This window comes from Excalfactoria chinensis, chromosome 1 (assembly GCF_039878825.1).
Source record: "Excalfactoria chinensis isolate bCotChi1 chromosome 1, bCotChi1.hap2, whole genome shotgun sequence".
NCBI lineage: Eukaryota > Metazoa > Chordata > Aves > Galliformes > Phasianidae > Excalfactoria > Excalfactoria chinensis.
In genome coordinates this window covers 58,305,393-58,328,241 of record NC_092825.1, presented here as the reverse complement: position 1 = coordinate 58,328,241, position 22,849 = coordinate 58,305,393, and the positions used below count along the sequence as shown (strand labels likewise).

The 22,849-nt window shown below is 40.6% G+C and overlaps 1 protein-coding gene across 15 annotated transcripts in view; it reads right to left on the bottom strand.

The window, feature by feature from the left end:
- CACNA1C (calcium voltage-gated channel subunit alpha1 C) overlaps positions 1 to 22,849 on the bottom strand; it is a 424,545-nt gene that overhangs the window by 126,817 nt on the left and 274,879 nt on the right. For 14 of the 15 annotated variants that reach the window (XM_072360924.1, XM_072360945.1, XM_072360915.1 and 11 more), the window contains exons 8-9: positions 18,799 to 18,902; positions 12,030 to 12,202 (exon numbers count right to left, since the gene is read on the bottom strand). In XM_072360924.1, the coding sequence (XP_072217025.1) occupies positions 12,030 to 12,202; positions 18,799 to 18,902 (277 nt within the window). Of the gene's footprint in view, positions 1 to 12,029; positions 12,203 to 18,323; positions 18,428 to 18,798; positions 18,903 to 22,849 lie in introns of all 15 variants that reach the window. The other variant, XM_072361020.1, reaches the window with a different exon arrangement.

Below are 22,849 nucleotides of genomic sequence, written 5' to 3'. Positions count from 1 at the left end.
TATCACAATATCATGAGTCAGAAGCATGAGACATGCTAGCTGGGCAGGCTGAGTTACTGTGCAGCCAGGAGAAAAGCAAAGAATTCAAGTTAAAGAGTTTTGTCCTTAAAGTCAGCTTGTCGAACCAGTAATTAAAGCTTTTCCATCTCTTGAGTAGGGCACTGAGAATAGGTCAATTACCCCAATCCAAAAGAACAGGCATTTTATATTAACCAAGAAATAACAGATTCTTAGTTTGCAAATACTTGGAGCACTCAGGAGAGTGAGGGATTGATAACAACAGCTTGAGCTAAGCTTAGTGTGGGCAGGTGTTATGCAAGCTTCCCTCACACAGCTGTGTTAAAGCAAGTAATTAGTGACCTGACATAGCCCTGTTATTCTGCTCACAGTTCTTCAAACAGCTAGATAATACACTTACATTTTGGTCTGCACTTCTGTGAGGATCCATGCAACTCTGCCACTGAAGCCTTGCTCTAGTTTCTAGCCCTTCTGCTACTTCAGCCACTGGGTTTTAATCCTGTTGGTAACCTCCCCATCTTGATCTCCAATGATTCACACATGCACCTACTCCTGCGTCCCCTGCAGACTTCTACAGTTTGCTCTTCACAGAATCACAGAATCATCAATGTTGGAAAAGAACATTAGGATCATTTAGTCCAACTACCAACCCATCACCACCATGGCCACTATCAATGTCTCTCAGTGCCACTCATAGGGGGTTATGTTTGACTGCAGTCCTTCCTCAAGCAGGCAAGAAGTGAGGTACATCATGATACATCGTGCCCTGAGAACTGTGTACACGGAAATGAAGGTGTAAGCAGCACTACAAACATCCATGGATCCTTCAACTGAATTTAATGTAGGCCTCAAGATGTGAAAGGCCAGCTTTCTCATCTGTTGACTAACCTCTACAACCCTGCTCAATGAAGAGCTGTTGCAATCAGCAGGCAGACTCGGTGTCACAGCTATTTTCAGTTCCCCAGTTGGAAACATTTCCCTTCCCCTGCCATATCTCTGGGCTTGATGTCATGTATGAGATAACCAAGATGAGAGGCCTGCTTTTCTTCTCAGGAACAAACCCAAGCAGAGATTTTAATCCTATTAGCAGACTGTACTGGAAAGGATGGGAAGGTTCCCAGTAAGTAGAAGTGAGTGGTCACAGTGCAAGTGTGTGACTGCTCCTCCATCACAGCCACGCCTGCATCAGGATCCTGCCACAAGCTTTCCAGGCTTCCACCAAAGCGCTGAGTGCCATTCACAGCTGTCAATCCTCAGCTGCTCCGGCACCGGCTATCAGATCAGTCACACACACACACTGCTCAGCTGTGTAATGTCACCCAGACAGCCTGTCACTGTGCCATGCTGTGCTACAGGGACATCACTGCCTCACCGAGCTCCCATCAGCTACAGCTCATCACGCTGCTCCACTGCGCTGTGATCACAAAAGCAGGGCCAGCTTTCTAGCCCTACTTGCATTTAAAGCAAAACACTATTATTTTTGCCTCCTCATGTGACTGCTTGTGAATCCATCTAAGAAAGCAACTGACTGCTTGGAGCAAAGATAGCTGTGAGCGGTAGGGAAGGGGAGGATACAATATTTCCTCAGGGGTGCTCTGCTAATGCACCTCCTGCTTCATTCAGCCTGCCCTTGCTCAAACCACACTCCGTTGGTTCTTATGAGGCACTGGATGGCATTCTGGACGTCCCACATCAGCTAGCACAAAACTAAAGCGCAAAGCTTCAACTGCTGTATTTTATCTGCCAGTCTATCATGAAAGTCTTGGGTACCATTAAGTATCTAAAGCAATATTCTATTTTACACCAACTTTCCTGTTAAGAAAAAAGGAAAAAAAAAAAAAAAAGAAAAAAAAAAGGAATTATAAAATTACAATAGCACCTTTTTCCCATTCAGGCTGTAAACTATCAGAGCCAAAAATGTCTTTGATTTTTGTACATACCCCTCCTTTTTATTTGTGCGTATACAATGTCAGGCACGCTTTGGCCCCGATGTCATCTGGTAGTGATGTAATATGACTGATTCTCACCCTCAGCAGCTGTTCCTACCTCCAAACACACGTTCCCTGTCCCTCAGCCATCATTACTGAACACCATAGCCTCTCTTCTGACAGTTTGTTATACCACATAAAGAAGTCCTCAGGGTTTCAGCTCCTATCAGTCCTGCTCCACTGATGCTTTTCTCTCAGTGGAGAGACGCTTAAGGCCACATCTGCGATAATTGTTTTTCAACTGTACATCACTGGTCAGTCTTACTGGCTTCAGCAAGAAATGCTGAACACTCCAGAGTTTTGCAAAACATTCTGTAAGTGCCCTTATGGAGATTTACGAGTATACTTTAAGCCTCTACCTTAAATAACTGGCCTTGCTGTACATATATATATTCAGATTGAGGGTTTATGATATTTCTTCTTAACATTTTCCATAGAGTTCATGGCACTGAATGCCTTCTGCACCTTCCGAAGCAATAGGAAATGAAGCACATACAATCTGTCAGAAGGTACAGCAATGGCACTTTCCTCACAGACAGTTGCCTCTAATGTCCCTTCAGGAGAAGTAGAATCACAGTGTAAGCAGATAAATCTTGACAGCTTCCAGAAGTACTTCCTAACGGGGCAGATGGAGATTAATTTATTTACACAGAGGTGTCTTCCCCAGCTATATAAACAATGGATTCTCTCTATAGCCTTCCCATTGATGATATTTCTCTGTTACATATTAGTACTAAAGAGGATTCCTACATCAACACAGGTCTTTCTTCCAGCAGGCAAAACAGAGGTGTTATCTCACCAGACAGCCTTTACTAGGGAAATAGCTTTTATAGTAGATAAACTTAATGTCCTATCAACATTAATGTCATCCTCTATGTGCTGTAGCTGGTCACACATCACTGCTCTAGCAGTACTCAGTGTAGCCTTGTGCTCCAGGTTACAAGGATCAGGGAAGGGAGGAGCTAGAAAAACTGAAGTTGAACAACACTAAGCAGATCCTCAGCTACAAGACAGGTGAGCACGTGCAGATCACCAAAACATTTTCAGTCGCAGGGAAACTAACAGGAGTAACATTTTTCCCCATATATAAACTACAGCACCCTGGCATCTTATTTAATTAATGTGGCATTCGATGCTGTAAGGGAATAGAATGAAAAAACTGAGCCTACGGGCAGAAATCAGCAGTTTTGGACTTTATTCTCACACTGCCTTCCGTTTTGTGCAACAGTGGCGGCAGCAGCACAGAAGACTCAAGAGATACTTGTTGCAACAGCAGTCCCTGGGTCAGTTAATTTTCTCAGATCTCCACTAAAGACCACCAGAGTCCATCCAAGGAGCTGGATGCTGAGGTCAGACACATACCTGAATTTGTTTCAGCTCCCCTAAACTGAAGAGTTACTCCACTCTAAACTACCAGGTCTCCTGATGCTATGTTGGAACAAATCAGAATTATAGACTGCAGTGTTGGCCATAGTGTTGTCCTGAGGCTCCCTGAGTATCAGCAGCTCTTTCTTCTTTTGCTCTCCATCCAAACAAAGGCACCCATTTGTCTTCTCCGTATCTTCTCCAGGCTTGAGCCAAATTTCATTTGGGTTAGATGGGATTTAGCTAACCACAGCAGTAACCATCAGCAGAGAAGGAAGAAGGATTTTGAAACAGTTGATTGTGTTTTTTCTTTTTTTATGATTAAAGCTTCCCTTCAGACACAAAGGAAGAGAAGCCAGGAAGTTGTGAAAGCTAAGGAACAATGAACCTAGCCGTTGCTTTTTAATAAAAGCTGAGTTGTTGAATTACATTAATAATTAAAAACAATTCTACTGATTGACTTAGTTAATTACAAAGTGAACAGTCCGTACTTCCAGGGTAATGAGAAAACTGTATCAAAGTGTATAATATACCTACAGTGCTTTTCCAGGGAAAGAAAATTTTTCCAGACCATCCTGATCAAACTAATAAATGCCTTATTTTATACAGTATAAGGTAAAAATTCTGGTATAAATGACAGTGCAGTAGTAAGAGAGACTCTCACGCTGAAAGGCTGGGTGGCCTTCAGAACATCATTCAGACTTTATGTGCCTTCTTCTCTGGAGACCTTAAAGCCCATTCAGTCCCAGACCCTGCTGTGTGCAGAGCTGCCACCCAGCAGCTCAGGTTGCCCAGGGCCCCATCTAACCTGGCCCTGAACACCACCAAGGATGGGGCCTCCACAAATTTTCAGGGCAGCCTGTGCAGGGGCCTCACTACCCACCAAGTAAAGAATCTTCACCTAACATCTAAACTAAAGCTGCCCTATTCTAGTTTAATACTCATTTGCCATTGTCTTCTAACTATGAGGTCATGTAAAAAGTTGGTCCCTCTCCTGCTTGTATGCACCCTTCATGCACTAGAAGGCTGCAATAAGGCTTTCCTGGCACATTCTCTTCTCCAAACGAAACAAGCCCAACTTCCTTAACCTATCTTCATAGGAAAGGTGCTCCAGCCCTTTGATCATCTTCATGGCCCTCCTCTGGACCCAATTCAACTGCTCCATATCCTTCCTGTACTGAAGGACCCAGGCCTGGATGCCAGATGGGCCTCACAAGGGCAGAGCAGAAGGGGGAAAATCACTCCCTGACCCTGCTGGCTACCCCTCTTCTGATGCAGCCAGGGATACAGTTGGCCTTTCAGGCTGCAAGGACACATTACTGGCTCACATCTTCTCAACCACCAGGACTTTTAAGTTAAATTCTTCTCTGCAGGCCTGCTCTCAATGAGTTCTTCTCTCAGCCTGCACTCATATCTGAGATTGCCCCAAGCCAAGAGCAAACCTTGCACTTGGCATTGTTGAGCCTCACTGGACTCTTATATGACCACTTACAGAGCGTGTCCAGTTCTCTTCCTTCTGTTGTGTCAACTGCAGCACTCAGTTTGATGTCATCAACAAACTCGCTGAGGGTATACCTCAATCCCACTATCTAGGTCATTTATACTGAAGAACACTGGTCCCAAGACGGAACCCTGAGCACACCATTCATGAGTGGGCACAGAGCCATTAGCCACAACACTCTGGCTATGACCATCCAACCAATTCTTTATCCAGTGAACAGTCCAGCCTTCAAATCCATATCTCTCCAACTTAGAGATAACGAAGCGGTGCAGGACCATGTCATAGGCCTTGCCCAAGTCCAGGTAGATGACATCAGTTAACCTTTCTTTATCTACCAGTCCTGTTACTCCATCATAGAAGGCTGTCAGATTGGTTAGGCATAGTCTACCTTTGGTAAAGCTGTGCTGGCTGTCTCAAATGAAACAGGGCAGAACATTTTATTCCCTATCTAAATACTAACTTATATGTATGTTTTAAAGAATAATCTAGTAGAAGAAACATTTTTAAACATAGGTTTCAAGCAATTTTTAATTTATCTTTGTTGAGAAAATTAATTTTGTCCATCTTTGTTTAATTTTGTCCATCTTCGTAAGTGTCTTACCCTTACTCCTCTTGGAAAGGGTGAGGTGAGGAAGACAAACAATCCAGGGTAAAGGCCCTAACAGCTTCCTTGTTTGTTAAATGAGATTACAAAACAGAAAGCAACATGTAAATACAGTCAGTAGTAAAATCTACTCCCAGACTTGTTTCCCACAGGGGAAAGGTCAAATTGTTGACATCATAGTTTTAGTGATATCTGTCATTTTTCCATTACAGGCTATAAATGTTTATCTGGGCGCAATTCTGTATTTCCACATCTTCAGGTATGGAATCAAAATGCTAGTATCGATGGTGGTTCAAATTCATGACACATACAATGGCATTCTAACCAGTGGAATTTTGCACTGGGCAAACAGCAGTATCTGGGTCATGCAGTCTTGTAAGTGATATCAGATCTGAAATACTTCATGTTCTCCCTTTGGTGGATGACAGCTACACAGTAGTAAAAGCCACGGGTGAGAGTAGAAAAGCCTCTAGTACATCAAGACCTAACATCAGACAACATTCTCTAGTGCTGACGCTTGCCTTTTTTGTTACTAACCTCAGATAAAACAAACTGAGGCTCAAGTCCTTATCCAGGCAAAATCCTCAGCAACTTCAGTAGGAGTCTTGCCTAAGGACCACAGGAGTGATTCATCTTAATGTCTAATGTCCTAATGTCCCCAAAGCTTCTTCTAGGCAATATGCCAACTGTAGACTCCAGTTTGACGTTGGAAGCATAAACCCATTTTGCAACATGAGCTTCTCTTTCCACACAAGAAAAACAAAGCATTTACCGAAGCATTTTACTAAGTGTGCATGAACTGTAGTATTCATACAAAGAACAGCTTTTGAGCTACCTTGAATACGGCAAGGTAGAAAAATGCCACCGGGATTTCTTACTACAATACAGGGATCAGGCAAGGTACACGTCCGAGAGCTGCTGACACTCGTATCCAAGCAAATCATGGTTTTGGACCTATACAGCTGAGTGCATGAAGGACGTCTTTTTACCCTAGGAGAATCAAATATGTGCAGTAGGAACCAGAAAACACTTATTTTGTCTCTGTCTCCAGTTGAAAGAGAATCAATCTACCACAGCTGCTAAACCTAGCAAAACACCTACCAATTGTCCAATATTTTTTGGCACTGCCAGCTAATCTTTCCATAGTTGGCAGATGATTATTTTCCACATCAGCAGACAATGATAAAAGAAGATGATAGTATGATTTCTTCTTCTTTAGATGAGGTTTTAAAAGATAATAAATCACTTTACAACACTGGCTTTTATTTCATCATATTTATGCATGGAAAGCAAGATGCAACCAAGTTGTATGAAACACTCTCAAATCATCAACTAGACTGAGGACTAGACTAATAAAAGTTTTGTCTTCAAGACCGTGCCTCTTGGAGCTTTTGCTTAGATTATCTTAAGTCCCACATGAACACTGTGTTCTACTAATTGCCTTTTGACAATAGGCAAAAATAATAGAAAATATCAGACTCTACATTCTTGGCAAGGAGTGATTGCCCAAGTCCTTCCATATGTATATGAAATACACTGGGACGAATTCTGCAAATGAAATTAGAATAAAATAGGTTGAACAGATTTATCATCAATAGATACTTTCAAGCATTTCAAATGTTCTCTGGTTAAACAACATACAAAAACTGCACAGGGTTGCATAGGATTTAGTGACAACTTTCACTGTAATCAGTGGAACTTATTTGGTACTCACTGAAATCAACAAAGTTGACTTTGTAAAAGAAAGTCAAGTCAACAAGAACTGGACAGATAAAACCTAAAAAGCCCGAGCTTTTAGAGAAAGGTGGTCATGCTTTTATTTCTGTTATGAAATAGAGTCAAACTATGTACTATTAGAGCTCTTGGGAATGAAGTCCTGTTTCAATTGAAATTACTGACTCTACTGTTTCTAGAGTTCTTGAATTCTTTTTCTTTCTTTTTTTTTCCTGTTTGAACCAAAGCATTAGCTCAGCTATGCTGTTCTCCTTATTTCTGGCTCAGAATTCAGAAGCGCAAAGCATGAAAGACAAAGATTTTCCAAAGCTCCTAATGGTCCATAGGATCCCTATTTCTTCTAAAAGTTTTACTTGGCACCTGAAAACTTCCTCCCTGTTTCAAAACCATTTTCTCCTAGGGAAGGCTCTCACAAGACTGAGATTAAATACTACCATAAAAACATAGTGCTGTTCACAAGAAACAGCAACTGTATGAGTAAGACAAAATCTGCAGCCCACCTAAAAATAGAGATGCTAGTAAATATTTCCAAAGGTCACCAAGATACTGGAATAACTGCTCTGAAAGTAGAAACTGAGATTATTCTTTTTTAACAGCTTAGATTTTTAAGAATTTTAGAATTTTCCTGTATTTCTCAACTTCATCATCTTCCACTGTGCATTTTTATATTTCAATTGAGTTAAGGCATAAATTTGCACATACAGTCAAGCCTTTCTTCCCCTGCATCTTTCATTATTCAATGTACTGAAATTTTGCTATATGTTTTGATAGGCAACACACTGACTTGCAGTGTTTTTACTGCTGCGCTGCATGAAAATCTGATTATTTACAGTAATCAGTCCCATTGCAATAGAGCCCTGGAGTATGATTAGGATTCAGATTTTTTTTGTAGGGTAAGCTAATTGCAAAGCAGCCCTTGAGTTTACAGTACTACCTTAGATATGACTTAACTGGAAGAATGATTATTCCTGAATCAAAGAAAGGCTTTATTACCAAACTCCAGGCCAAACAGCAAGCTCTGTTACTCCTTTAGATATTAATGTGGCTGTGCTCACATGGCAGGCAGCAACACCAAATAGGACTGAAACACAGTGAAACAGAGGAAGGGCAAAATCTGAGCAATCAGAAACATCAAATTGCTTATCTTTGCCCATTCACAGCTTTTTACTGACCCTAGTGCAGTCAGTGTGAATTAACTTCAATAGGAGGAGAATCTGGGTTGGATTGAGGTTTCCTGTTCCTGCCCACAGCGACACAGATGTACGGCAGACCACACTCAGGAAAAATAAAAAAGGGCAAATTTCCAGTTGCTGTGGCAACAGGAGGGATGATTCTCTTCACTATCATGTAATTTTGAAATTCAGTATGTGCTTTATGCCATGACATGTGTTCCTCTCCTCTGTCAAATTTATGGGATTTTTTTTCCCCTTGCAGGAGGCCCACCAGGGAAATAGCATAGGAGAAAACCATGAACACAAATAGCCCCTAGGAGCCTTTTCACATTTCCCACCTCATTCTTTCCAAAATAGAAAAAGAATATATTCAAACAAGTAAAAAGAACTGCCTTCAACATACACTTCCCAAAATATAAGATGAATTCAGACCGCTCTGTGAATGCACTTCAGTGAATGTGAGATGACTGGTATAGAACTGCCTCAGAAGAACGCTAAGACCTCTGCCACAGAGAGCATCAGCTAAAGGCTACACAGACTGTCCAGCTTTGGCTGCTGCCACCTTCTTTTCTCACCCTCTCTTCTACTGGGGAATCTCTTGCTGCAGTGCAAGCATTTCATTAAGGGCTGTACACACCCAGTGACAAGATAATAGGGCAAGGTTCAACATCTACAGGAATGCAATGGAATATACAAAATGTGACCTGTGGTTCCCAAAAGACTGACAAAGGCAGTCAAACCAAAGGGGATGGAAGTGCAGTTCTCTTCCCTTCTTCTTCCTGTTCTCTGCTCTACAGGAGGCAGTTCCCAGGCTGGTAGTTCTCTTTTCAAGGTAAGAAGGCAGAAAAACTGGCCTCTTCTGCCAAGGACAGAGAAGAGACTGGAAACATATGTTCTCTGTGTTTGGGATGATTCAGTTTAGGTATAGTACCTGGGCAAGAGCACAGATGGTGTAAACTGCTGAATCTCAGAGTTGCAGATTTATATTAGCTGAGATTTTACTTTAATAAGTATATTTTTACTAAAATAAACAAACAAACAAAACCTCCCCAAACTTGCATACAACTTCCAAGGGGAAATTGAGGAAGTAAAAATTAGCATGACTTCTTCAAAATAATGATGTGAGTCACTATCTGTAACTTAAATCTACTAAGCATCAGCATAATATAACCAAAGCAAAGGCAACTAAAGTGCAGGGTTGATCAGAAAGAAAGTTTTGGGGATAACTCATTGTGCTCTTCCAGTATTTAATGGACCATTATAAAAAAAAATTACAGTCTGATGGTGATAAGAGAAGGGGCAGTGGGTTTTAAACTACAGGAGGGGAGATTCCAGTTAGATAATAAGTGGCAATTCTTCGCTCAGACGGTACTGATGGCCTGGCACAGGCTGTCCAGAGAAGCTGTGGGTGCCCCCTCTCTGGAGGTGTTTGAGGCCACACTGAATGGGGCCAAATAGGCAGGTACAATCAACATCTATCCTATCCCAAAACACTTTTACCAAAGCATTATTAATTTTATGTTCATTAAAAAGGAATAAGTTCAAATTAGAAAGTAGCCCTGGCAGGTTCTTATCACAGTACCTACCACTCCAGCAACAATTTTCTTTACCAGGCATGGCTGTAGGAGGAACTTCCCATAGAAGTAAAGGGAAAGCCTCCTGGTAACTTCAGTGACCCACCAATCAGCTTCTCCACTCCAACGCCACATGAGGATATCAAGCACTATCCATTACAGTTGTGCTTTTTTCTTAATATTGAACTCTGTCTACAAAGAAATGAAATAGGGTCACCAGACATGATCTTCCATACATTGTATTCCACAGGAGAGCAAATTATGGCCATGAATAAGAAAATAATTACTGAGTGATTACTGAGGTTAAATGACAAAAGCTGTAATTCCTATGAAGGCACCAACATAAAAGTAACGTATCCTGAGCAAGTGTCCCCAGTGACCCCCACAAATCCAGACACTTAGCTATCATGGGTATGACTTGATATTAATGACCCCCACAAGTTTCTTTCTCTCCTCTCCTCTCCTCTCCTCTCCTCTCCTCTCCTCTCCTCTCCTCTCCTCTCCTCTCCTCTCCTCTCCTCTCCTCTCCTCTCTCTCCTCTCCTCTCCTCTCCTCTCCTCTCCTCTCCTCTCCTCTCCTCTCCTCTCCTCTCCTCTCCTCTCCTCCTCTCCTCTCCTCTCCTCTCCTCTCCTCTCCTCTCCTCTCCTCTCCCCCCACCTCCCCCTCCCCCTTTCTTTCTTTCTTTCTTTCTTTCTTTCTTTCTTTCTTTCTTTCTTTCTTTCTTCTTTCTTTCTTTCTTTCTTTCTTTCTTTCTTTCTTTCTTTCTTTCTTTCTTCTTTCTTTCTTTCTTTCTTTCTTTCTTCTTTCTTTCTTTCTTTCTTTCTTTCTTTCTTTCTTCTTCTTCCTTCCTTCCTTCCTTCCTTCCTTCCTTCCTTCCTTCCTTCCTTCCTTCCTTCCTTCCTTCCTTCCTTCCTTCCTTCCTTCCTTCCTTCCTTCCTTCCTTCCTTCCTTCCTTCCTTCCTTCCTTCCTTCCTTCCTTCCTTCCTTCCTTCCTTCCTTCCTTCCTTCCTTCCTTCCTTCCTTCCTTCCTTCCTTCCTTCCTTCCTTTCTTTCTTTTCTGAAAGTGTTCTGACAGCTACAGGGAATATTATTCAGTCTCCTCAAAGATTAACTTTCCAATGTCCAATCCTCCTGGACATGTATGGCTTTGATCTGATCACCCCATGGATTTTGCTTGTATGTTAACAAGGGAGCTATAGGGAAACGTCTTCTCTTCCAAAATTAAGTTCGGATAATGCAGACTTAGGTAAGGAAAACTAAAAGTAGTGCCCATCTCCATTAGCCTAGAGGTTCAAACTCTGACATTTCACAGGTATGTGATCTATGATGACAAGTGCTAGATGTTTCTGAAGCGATTCAGATACTGGCAAAAGATAAGGTGGAGTTAGAAGATAGAGCTAAGGTAGTTAAATGTAAGGAATCTTTCTTCAAACCCATCATTCTAATAAGAAGAGAGAATTGGTGTATTCTCACTTTGTACAAACATATTCTCAGCACCAAAACAGAAGAAAAAGAGGTAATTCCCTTGCAAGAAATGTCAGAAAGCTAAATTCCAGCCTGGGCCTGGCAAAAGCAAATGCAACTACACTGATTTCAATGGAGCCACAGATGGCCCACTTAATGTACAACAGGGTTGACTTGGCCCTTCTCCCATACTGTGGCATTGCTTTGCCTAGAAACCTTTGCTTTCAAAGTAATTAACCATGTGTCAACAGTCTGCAACACTGAACTTCAATTAAATAAATTAATAGGAGACAGATGTATATTTTAAAACTTATCACAGTAGCAAACTTCTAACAGCAAGTATTGATCTTTTTTCTGTTAAATATTATGTTCTAATTTCAGTGCTACAGACAAGAAACTGAGGATCGGCAGAACAATATCAATTATTTTACATATATTTCTCCCTCCAACATATTCCAACATGTTTTTCACTTGGATCACATATAAGCATAGTGAGAGCCTCAGGAAGAACTTGCTCTGCCCTATAGTCAATCTCAGTAGAATTGGAGCAGGTGGGCACAGGCTCCCTTGCTAAAAGCAGAGAAAGATGGACAGAAGAAAATTGCTTACTGTTTCGAGGCTTCTCCTCATCCATGCCTTCATCTTCATTTTCTGGGTCAATATCTTCTGCTTGAGTTATCCAGTCTAAATAGCCCTTCAAATCCTCCTCTAGCTGTTGCTTTTCCCGTAACTTCTGGAAATCTCCCCGAGCCTTAGCCTTCTCTCTTTCCTTGGAAAATTCCCTAGCAAGAGGGAGGGAGGAACAGGATGTGGGTTGAGGGAGAGGAAGAGATTGAAAAACAATGAGTTAGATCGATTTCAATCAGAAATTATCCATAACCTATGTAGTACACCCAGCCTTCTCTATTCTTTCATGACAGACATGTGAAAGGAGTATCCCTGCTACATACATTTGTAATACAGTTGGAGCGACCACATTTTTACTGATGCTTAGGAGAACATAATTACCTTTTTTAATCCTTTCATTCTCAATATTTGTTTGATAATTCCAGTAAAACTCACATGTGGTGCTTATGTACAATACCATATACCTTCTACCATTCTTTATCACTTGATATTCTCCAGCACTTATCCATGAATATCTTATGTGAATAGTGGCCAACTCGATACAACGATGAACTGTTTGACAATAATCTGACATCTGGAGAGTGAGACAGTGGCTCTAATTTTCAGCCAGGTCTCAATCTGTCCATAAGATTATAGGTATAATCACAACTAAATGGCACTAATTGTAAGTGTAAGTAATGATACTCACAATTCTGTACACAGTTAATTATGAGCAATTTCACACATGGGAGTGGACACTATATTTGAAAATTCAGATCTCAATGTGTTATTGTAGGCATTTGATATTCAGGTCTATTCTCTGAAATGAAACATTTTTCAAATCTCAAGTTGAGTAGAAAAACCTAAGCAGTAATGGATTCTGCCAGAAAGTGAAACAGAGTAAGCATCTGATTACTTGATGGAAGACCACTATTGGGAATATGGAGAGGGCAGAGCAACATGAATTTAATGTTGCTTAGCTATGATCCAGGATGTTTGCTTTGCCTTCTGCTGTGCCATTTCTTCCTGTCTGTCAGATACATCTATACTATCCTGTGTGTTGTTTTTTTTTTTTCTCCTAGAAATGCCAGTCTACCTCCTAATGCTTGTCCTTAGGCTTATTCCCAAAAAACAAACAGGAAACTTACCACTAACTTTACTGAAGTAATACTAGGTCTATGGAAATCCTACCCAAAAATTAATGAGTGTTCCACAAAGTGTCCTTAGTTTCCAGTAATGATGCCATAGTACTTCCCACCTGTCTGGTCAAAACCCACTGAAAGATTTCCACTCACTTCACTGTCTTTGGATCAGTTTTTTTTATGTTATGAGCTGTTCAGAACACCAGCACGGCACCAGAATGAAAGATGTCTTCATTTAAAGATGAAGTATGTGACCAAAGAAGCCTGTGTGATCCTCCCTCCTGTCACAGCGCTTGCCACACATCTCTTGGGTCAGTAATATAGAAGGTGGAAATAGGGAAGAGAACCAGTGGCTTCTTAGGCCCAAAGGTAGATCATAGCCAGCCCTGGGACCAAACAGCTGTAAGGCAGAAAAGCCTATTGCCAAGTATGGCAAGAATGACCCCAACAATAAAAAAACCTCTAGAAAATATTTTTTTAAAATCTAATCAATACCAATTATATTTTGCTGCTTCAAAAATATGTTTCTTCTGGGTCTCACATTGTACCTCATTCAAATCAATGAATTAACTCTTAAAAAAAAAACAACAACACATAAATCACCAAATGAAGCTATGCATTATTAAGCCAGTTTGAAAACTCAAATTCCAGTATTCCAATAATTGGGTCATAAACTTGTATTTTGGAATCTCTAGGAGCAATTTTGAAAGGGAATGGGCTCTCAACTCCAACTGAGAACTGCTTGTGTTTATCTGGATATAACTTGGAAGAGGCAGCTTAAGAAACTGCAGTGTGAGGAATATCATGAAATGACAAAGTTTGCATAAAGAGATTCTTCTGTGCACTGAACTGGGTCACTTATATTAGATGTATCTCAGTTGCGTGCCTGCTTGAGTCTCGCCAGCCCCATGCACTGCATCCCTTAACTGGGACTTGAGCTGGGAGAAGGGATGACTAAACTGAAGCAAGATTTTAGCATGTTAGTATGCTGAATGTCTGTATTGAAGTTAATTTGTTACTAGCTTTTCAATGGCACAACTGAAAATACTGTGATCCCTTAGTCTAAAAGGTCTGCCTGCCTCTTTCCTTTGTACAATGTATGGTATTCCAATTTTCATACGATTCTCCAAAGAAGACAACTTATTTAAATTATCTCAATTTCTACGCTCTGCTAGCATTAAACTATTGAGAACAGGTGGCTCAGGAAACTGCTAATGCAATTCTAACCACTTGCTGTGTGGAATGCCAGCCTGTACTTGGGCAAACGTAGTTCACAATCAAGAATTACTACCCGTGGTCATTTACTGTTCTGTGTGAAATGAGTTGGTGACCTCAGTCCAGCTCCTATTGGAGGCAGGTGTTCACAGTACCTCTGCCACCATCGCAGTTGGTAGTAAATGCTCATTGTTTGCAGTTTCAGTGGGGAAGCCAAGCTTCCAAAAAGCCAATAAGCTTTCTGACAGAGTTGCCATCTTGAGCCTGGAGGTGGCCTTCTCAAAATAAAAATAATATATATATATAAATACAATATCATGTCAGGATAAGGTCAGCAGAGGCTAGCAGAACCACCAAGTAATCTGTCTCTCTTCAGTGAATGAGACAAATTCTGTTTAGGAATTGGTGAATATTGGTTTTAAGAATATTTGGTTTGCTTCACTTTCCTTTGCTTCTCTTAGAAAACTATAAGATGCATCTGTCAAAGAAAAAACCAAAAAGCAGAGCATTCTGGAGAGATATTCAGTCTGTATGAGGTTAGAGTGGATCAAGGTCATAAATATAAACACCCAGCTCTGTAGGCAGCATAGGTGCAGAAGAAAATTTCTTTTGTCTATCCTGGTGAGGAAAAAGAGAGATTATATGGCTGTGTCTGATTCTCACATTGAGAGATATTGTGGAACAGCTGAATTCTAGCAGTTCAAACCTCTTGCTTAGTGCAGAATAAGGCTTCAGACATGGCCCACGCTGACAGGTACAATGAGGATCTAGCCTGTTCTAGAATTGGGTATGGAGGTTCGTCACCCTGCCTGTGACAGGGGCTTGGAACTTGATGATCCTTGAGGCCCCTTCCAACCAAAGCCATTCTATAGTTCTATGATTAGAAAGGGTTGGAAGAGGGTTGGGATAGGAAGAGTCCTGAAAGGTCAGGAATACTGTTCCTGCTGCTCCCAAGAGTAGCTACAAGCACAGCCAGCCTCCTATCCACTCTGATCTCTTCTTCTTTGGGAAGAGAATCAGAAGCAATAAACTGAGCTTTCAGGATCCTCTCAAATCAGAAGAAATGGCTGTTCTCTGGCCTTCTGTTTGCTTTAGAAAACTTACTGTTTGGACTGTGTCCTGGGATTTGGATCAATGATAAGCAAACTACAAAATAAATGTGAATCTATATGCTTCCTCATGAAGGTCTGAAAGTTGAGCCCACACTGTCATTTTTTCCCATCACTAACCAACTGAAACAAGTAATACAGAAGCAAACATCTCTGCTCTCAGAAGACCCATAGCAGTATTTTCACTACTCTCAGCAGTGCTGTGGACACCTTTTTTCTTGTCTTGAGAAGGTCAATTGCATGATCTGCTGGCTGGATATTTCCTTTGGAATACAAGAGTTTTAATATATGCTCAGTCAAGACAGGAAGATAATGATATCTCTGTCATACTAGGTAGCTTAACATGTGATTAGTAAATTCACTAGAAGAACCATGAATGGGTAAAACACTGAGGAAAAATAAATTACAGATGAGATCTGCAGGCAGAACAGAATTCAGCATTTGATTTTGCAGGTGCAATCAAAGTGTCTTTGTGAGTACAATTAATTACACTTACGTATTCAGAAGTGATTAAAAAAACCAAGCCAATCTCTCACTGATGAAGTCTACCTACACAACATGCTTGTTAACATTCCTGATATAGATAAACGGGGATAAATCAGAGATGCTCAGAATGGATCTACAAAGATGCCCAGGAATATTGCTTTGTACCTACACAGAACAGACAGGTGGATCATCTACACAGAACAGACTAACAGCAAGTTTATTAGAAAAAAGCTGAACCTGCAAAGTGAAGACACTTTGCAACTCAGCAGAATTTAGAACTGCTTTCGAAAGTTAATTGTTTAAGAACTGCTTATTTAGACCAAAGAAAATTTAGAACATTTCTGCCATCATTTCTTTTTTCTTTGTTTCTTTTCTTTTTTTTTCTTTTTTTTCCCCTCCATGGATGCAAATACTTCAGGTTCTTTTTACTTTTCTCCAGTTGGGAAAAAAAGAAAACTGCAGAAACAGTGCAGCTGTCACAATACTGTGAACACAGCCATGAAGAGTGACTCACAGCATAAACAAGGTGAACTTCATCTTTAATTTCAGTTCTCCCTGCAGACTGTTTTCCTCTCTCACCACTAGCTGTGGTGGTCTAGCGGCAGTATCTCAGGAGATGGGGTATCCAGGTCCCAAAACACTTTCTTTGGTTGAAAAATGAAAGAGAGAGGAAATGTAATTTTCCACTATGTACACAAATCCAAGTGTTGGTAAATTGAATCAGCACTGCTTCAATAATATGCAGTCCTCAGGCTGGGCTCACAGGCACTGTTTATCCAATCAGACACTATATAGTCTTTAACCACCATCTTATGCGGTCCTTAAGTGCATCTCTGATACTATAGACTGCTTACCCACTGTCAGGTGGTCATCCTCCTTTAATGCTGATCCTTACCTGCTGATCAGAGTATCCACGTGGAGAAACAAGGAACTTACGTTTTAAAATTGTACCCAGAACATCACTCTCCAGAAATCCAAACTCAGACTATTGCCTCACACTTCATTACCGGGGATTTTCTCCCTCTCCATTAACTACTTAGAAACTCTTCAGTTTGTAGCAGCTGTCTTAGCTGCACGTAACCTTTAATGGAGTAATGAAGACAATAATAACCCCTCAAGTAGATCTTCTATTACCTGTCTCTTCCCAGGATGATCAAAGGAGAATCTTCTTCTCTAGTCCTACTACTACCCTTCCTATGTTTCTGTCACACTGAGAATGTAACTTATGTAAAGCATCAAGTCCTCTCTCCTTTTCAGAGGAGATTTGGCACCTTTTATGATCAAAGGACAGGAGACTTAAGGGACGCCTGCTCAGACAAATACTGGCTCTGACCAAATTTGTTCAGAGCTCACTGAAGGAGGCACAGTGCTAGAAACAGTGAAGAGGATGCATAGAAGTCCTTGTATCATAGTTATCCATTCACATGGAATGGCTGTAGGCATCCAGTCACTCCCAAACATGGAATTTGAAGCCTAAATCTGGGAGATCTTAAAAAATATCTAGAGAGAAATGTTCATTGGCTTCATTAACCAGCTCCCCAGGGGCAATAAAGTTTTTAACTACTGGGGGCAATATCGATTGTTTTTAATCAAATCTGCCAAAATGATGCTTTGCAGTGAGGGTTATACTGCAGAACTGAGGTACAGCCAGATGTTTTAGGGATATTTAAACACTAGAAGAAATTCTCCTGCTTCTCTGCTCCTCCTTAGAAAAAGTCAGAGGGAAACAACCTTTTCTTTCTGAATAATTCTGGGCTTGTAATCCACACAGCTGAGAAGATGTGCTTATTAAAGAAAAAATGCATGCAAGGCACACTCCAGGGAAAAGTGTCCCATTAGGCTGTGCTTTAGAGATATTAAGCAATGTGAGAACTTCTCATGTGAGAAGACATAATTTGGCAGGAATCTCATCCCACAACTGTGAAGGGATTTGTCTCATAGTCTCATTCCTCCTTCAGTCCCAATGACTCTTCCAGAGATTTTACTATAATCCCCTTATTCTGTGGTGAATGGCATATTTTACCTGCAGGCAGTTTAACAGGGGAACATAGTGTTGTCCTCTTCCCAGAGAGTATGGGTAGAGGTTTCAGGTAGAGGAATATGTTACAGGCAGAGTTGCCTTGTATTTCTTTCCATTTTCTTTTTTTTCTTAGTTTATTTTAGAAGACAGTTTCCAGATTACGAAGGCCATGTTTTGCTATTTGCACAGCAATAGCCCAGGCTTTCTACTAAGGTTCCAGAGATCAACCCGCCATTGTCCGTTGTCTCGATAACAACAGAGTAGGAATAAAAATACAAATTTTAAAAAATAAACAGTAATAAAACATTTTCCTGGTACTGCTTACCCGCTAAGTACACCGAGAACCAAGTTAAGTACAAAAAATGACCCTATGATGATTAGTGTAACAAAATAGATCCAGGGCCAGTCCCTTCCTATGGCATCATTGACCTGGAAGAGTGGAATGATAATTAGTGAGACAAGCTCAGTTTCTGAGCACTGCAAGGCTCCAGCCAAAGAGATCCCAAGTCACCAGCAGTAAGATTTTCAATAATAAATTGAAAAATTTATGGAAGGGTGGTAGTAGCGATTTTGGATGCCCTGATGTTGAATTTCCGCCAGAGAAACACACCTCTTTTGTTACCTGTATTGTTATTTGCAAAGTTTAAATAGTTGGCCAAGATTTTTGAGGGCTGATGTGAAAGCTTCCTTGGATTCAGATTTTTAATCCATCCAAAAGAATCCTGGTGACAGGGAAGAACCCTTATTATGGAGTCTTGCCCTGTAGCATTGGAAAAAGGACACCAAAACTGTCAGCTTACCCGCTCAACACACCAAGTACCAGATTTAGAACGAAAAAGGATCCAAAGATGACCAGACTGACAAAATACACCCATGGTAACTCATAGCCCATAGCGTCCTGCATCTGGAAAGATGAAGGAAAGTTAGAAGACAGAGAGGGAAAGCAGAAATGAATAAGCAAAGGAACAGATGGAAAGGTTTGTAAACAGAGCCTGTGGTTGGTTTACACATGATCATAGCAAGTGTTTCTGTATGTTCTTAATGGTGCAACCTTTCCTTTGATTGCTTTTTTCTTCTGGCTGTTTCCTTACAGGCAACAATTAATGTAGGCTGATGTCTAGTATGACTGAAGCTGCAGTCTATCACTTTTTTGGAGTTTACCCAGAGCAGCACATGGGCCCAGCTGATGACTTCCGAGCTTCTGTTCTAACCTCTGTGCATATTTTCTGCCCAGGATAATATTGCTAATTTTTGCTAAGCGCTGCCTGGGTGTGTTACCAGACCACATTTTTTCCCATCTGCAGCACAGGTATGCATACTTTAGAGAGAAGCACCTGGTAACTCTGGACAAATACTAATCTTTCCCTGACAATGATCTTGTAATCGTTACAGTTTACCACAATCAAGAGTAGTAGCTGTATGCTTTTGAGCGAAGTCCTTCCAAGGCCCAACATGTTCTAACCTGGTCAAATGTTCTCCAAAGCTTTGTCACAAACCTTCTTTCTTTCTTTGATTCATGAATACCTTGTTCAAAATCTGACTGCTACACAACTGAACACTAAAAGAATTTGAGACTGTAAATTAAATGGTGTGAACTCTGATCTAGTTTTAATACTACAATAAGCATCTGCAAATGAAGCAGGCAATTACTTTAGTACCTGGGCCTGTATCGTGTGTAGAGCAACTCCAGCACCTAAGATATTTATGCTAAAAGCATGAAGTCTATAAACGTCATTTTATCTTGAAGTCTCCTCTGAAGTTCAAAATTTTGGAAAGAACCTCATTTTCATGATGGTATCAAAATAACAGAGCCCCTTCTTCTTTACTTTTCATAAACACTTATCTCCTGAGTCAGACGTAGCATCATTAGAGAAACAGATGGCGCTTAACATATTCAGTAGCACTAAAATGATTTCCAAACTTAAACTGCAAACTTTAAAGTACCTAAATGGCTCAAAGAAACATTGGTTCCTTTGTTCTCCATGTGTTTAAAAGTTGTATCATGAGTTGTTCTCTCCTTCTAGGAAATGCTCTCTCCTTTTCAACCTAAGCATTTGTTGTGTTCACAGAAGAAATATTCTTCCATACATGGGCACTGAGACACACATTAGGAGAGGCAATCTGACTCAAGATTCATAACAATTCAGGAAGAGGATTTCAGACCATCAGTAAGACAAGGCAGGAGAGTAACGCTAATGTAATCAGTTCTTTGTGGTTGGAAGTTCATCATTCATTTTCCTTTTAAAGTACAGTCACTAAAGTCCTTGTCTGGCAACAGTCCACAGTCAATGGGCCGATCCAAACTCTGTCTCAGGGCTCCTTCAACTGCGACATAACTGAAGGAAACTCATTAAAACACAACCTCAAAATCTGTCTCTATGAAAAGAGTTCATCATCTCCTTCTTCAGAGGATTAATAGATTTGTGGTCAGAACACCTCTCTTCAGAAGGTTCTTTCTAACACTATCTAAGCATATTACCCAGTTTCCAGTTGAATACTTTCGTACAATTGCTCGGTTAGTTTGGAAATATCACTAACTATTCCTTACGCTTGCAAGCCAATTTTCATCCCACTTGGCCAAAAAGTAGACACCTCTGCTCTGAAACATGGCAATGATTTTAAGAGAACAAAATACCATGGTGCAACTTAGAAACAAATATTCACCCAAAACTGAAACACGGCAATTCCTAATGCAAACATAACACCATGGTACAAAATAAGAACAAAAATTCACCCAAGATCACAGCAGAGAAATCATACAGTTAAAATATAAGTACCTAATCTGGATTTAGGTCGAGAAATGAGACTTAACATCCTCTTCCTTTTACCAAGAATGCTACTATCTATATAAAACAGCCCACACAAACAACAGTTATGAATGACTTCGAGAAACTGCCATAGCAATTTACACAGGAACATTGATGACTTGACTTCACTTTAATTATGATGGATGGTGATAGGAAAGCCTCAGCTATGTGGCATTTATCTCTTGTCCATATTTTTCTTTAGCTGGAAAATCAGCTGGAAAATTACAACTTCTCAAGGATGTGGCTTGAATGAATCCTAAATAACAAATATCAGATTTTCTGGTAGAGAACTGAGGGAACTGTCCCTTTGTACTACTCCAGCATGAAGAAATTTCCAGATGGCAAGAAGCTTCCTTTGCAACCTGGCAAGGTACATAACTACAGTATAGCATACTCTGGCTATTCCTACTGCCTGCACAGTTGCATAATGTTCTTATCAGCTAGCATTGGTACAAATTAGTCTTGAAAAGCAAATCTGTGTCCTGATATAGTAGAGCATTTTGGACTTCTCAAACTGAGCATTAATGGAGTCTGTTTTTCACCTCCTTTTTAGTGACCAGGCATGATGGATAAGCTAAGAGGCAGAGACAGTGGTATCTTCTCAAGAGTAGCGAAACCACCAGCATTTGGCAGACAGTTGAATATTTACTGTCTCTCTCTTGCTGGACTCCATATGTTGGATGCTCTCACATCTAATTTTTCTACAGTAGAAGGTGAGATCATTCCATATAATGACTGAGACTGAGACACAGGTGGTAGGAACTGATAAACTGATATGTTATAAGGTGTTTGGTAAGCTGTGTAAAACCAAATAAATAATCTTTGATATTGTGACAATACACTGTAAGTTTACTATTTCCTCTAGAAAAACTTCTCCAAGAGAAATGAAGAGATGTAAGCTGCTTGGCAGAAGTTGGGGGAAAAAGGAGCACACTTACTGAAAATAGTAACATATCAACATTCAAGAAACATTTAATTCTTGGCTAAGATTGTATCATTCCAGATACCTGGAAATGCTTCCTCTGAAGTGGAACCATCCATGAAATCCACGATAGACATGCCACAACTGAACAATGCTTCCATTCAGGTACCGTTAATACCTCACATCTGTGTTTGATTAAAAATGCTTTCTGGAGACATACTATAATTCTGCAAATACATGGCTATTAATCACATGTGTATGTGTACGTGTGTCCTTCTGCCTGCAGCTGGAGGCTTTCATTTGCAAAAATAGCATAGGTGGTACAGTTGATTTTTCCTAATTATGCTGCTGAAATGGAGAAGCTGCACAGGGTCAGGATGAGATCAGAAGGAGATCTGTCATTTACACACTACTGAATCTGGTTTGCAGAATATATATATATATTTGTAGTGTTTCTGTCTACAGTGAACAGAAAAGGGATCTCTTACAAGTTACCTCTAGGACAGACAGCACAACCATTGATAAATAGTTTAGCTCTCCGGTCACTGAGTGCATTTTCTCTGTTTATTTCTCACTGGGGTGTTTATTATTAGCCACATGAATCACAACAGAAACAATGGGTCATCTACACTGACAGGTCTGAACAAAGGCTATCAGCCAGTATGGGTCTGAATGCCAATATTCCAGCTACAGTATTCAAGGCAATAGCAATCTGGTGTGAACTTCAGTACATGTGGGACCCTTTCTAAGTTAGCTGGAAGCACTGCACTGGTGTAAATCTACAGACGGTCATTTACAGAAATAAGTCTGCTAAGTTAAACTGCCTGACCTTTTACAGCTCATGTCTCCATCTTTATATCTCACTTCTGCCAACCATAAGAAAGTTGATACAATTCTTAATGCTGATGTATCATCCCTTAGAGGCACCTCGGAGATCAGGGTCTCAGATTCGTTCTCTTGATTCACTACATTCCCTCTCTAGCGCTGCGGGGTCATCATTTAGGCTCACTATGTTTCAGCCTTCTACCCTACCAAGTGTGATACTGCCTTGACTCACTGGGTACTGTACAACATAATATCTCCATCCCAGCATTTAGGTGCAGAAGTTGACTGGCCTTGGTG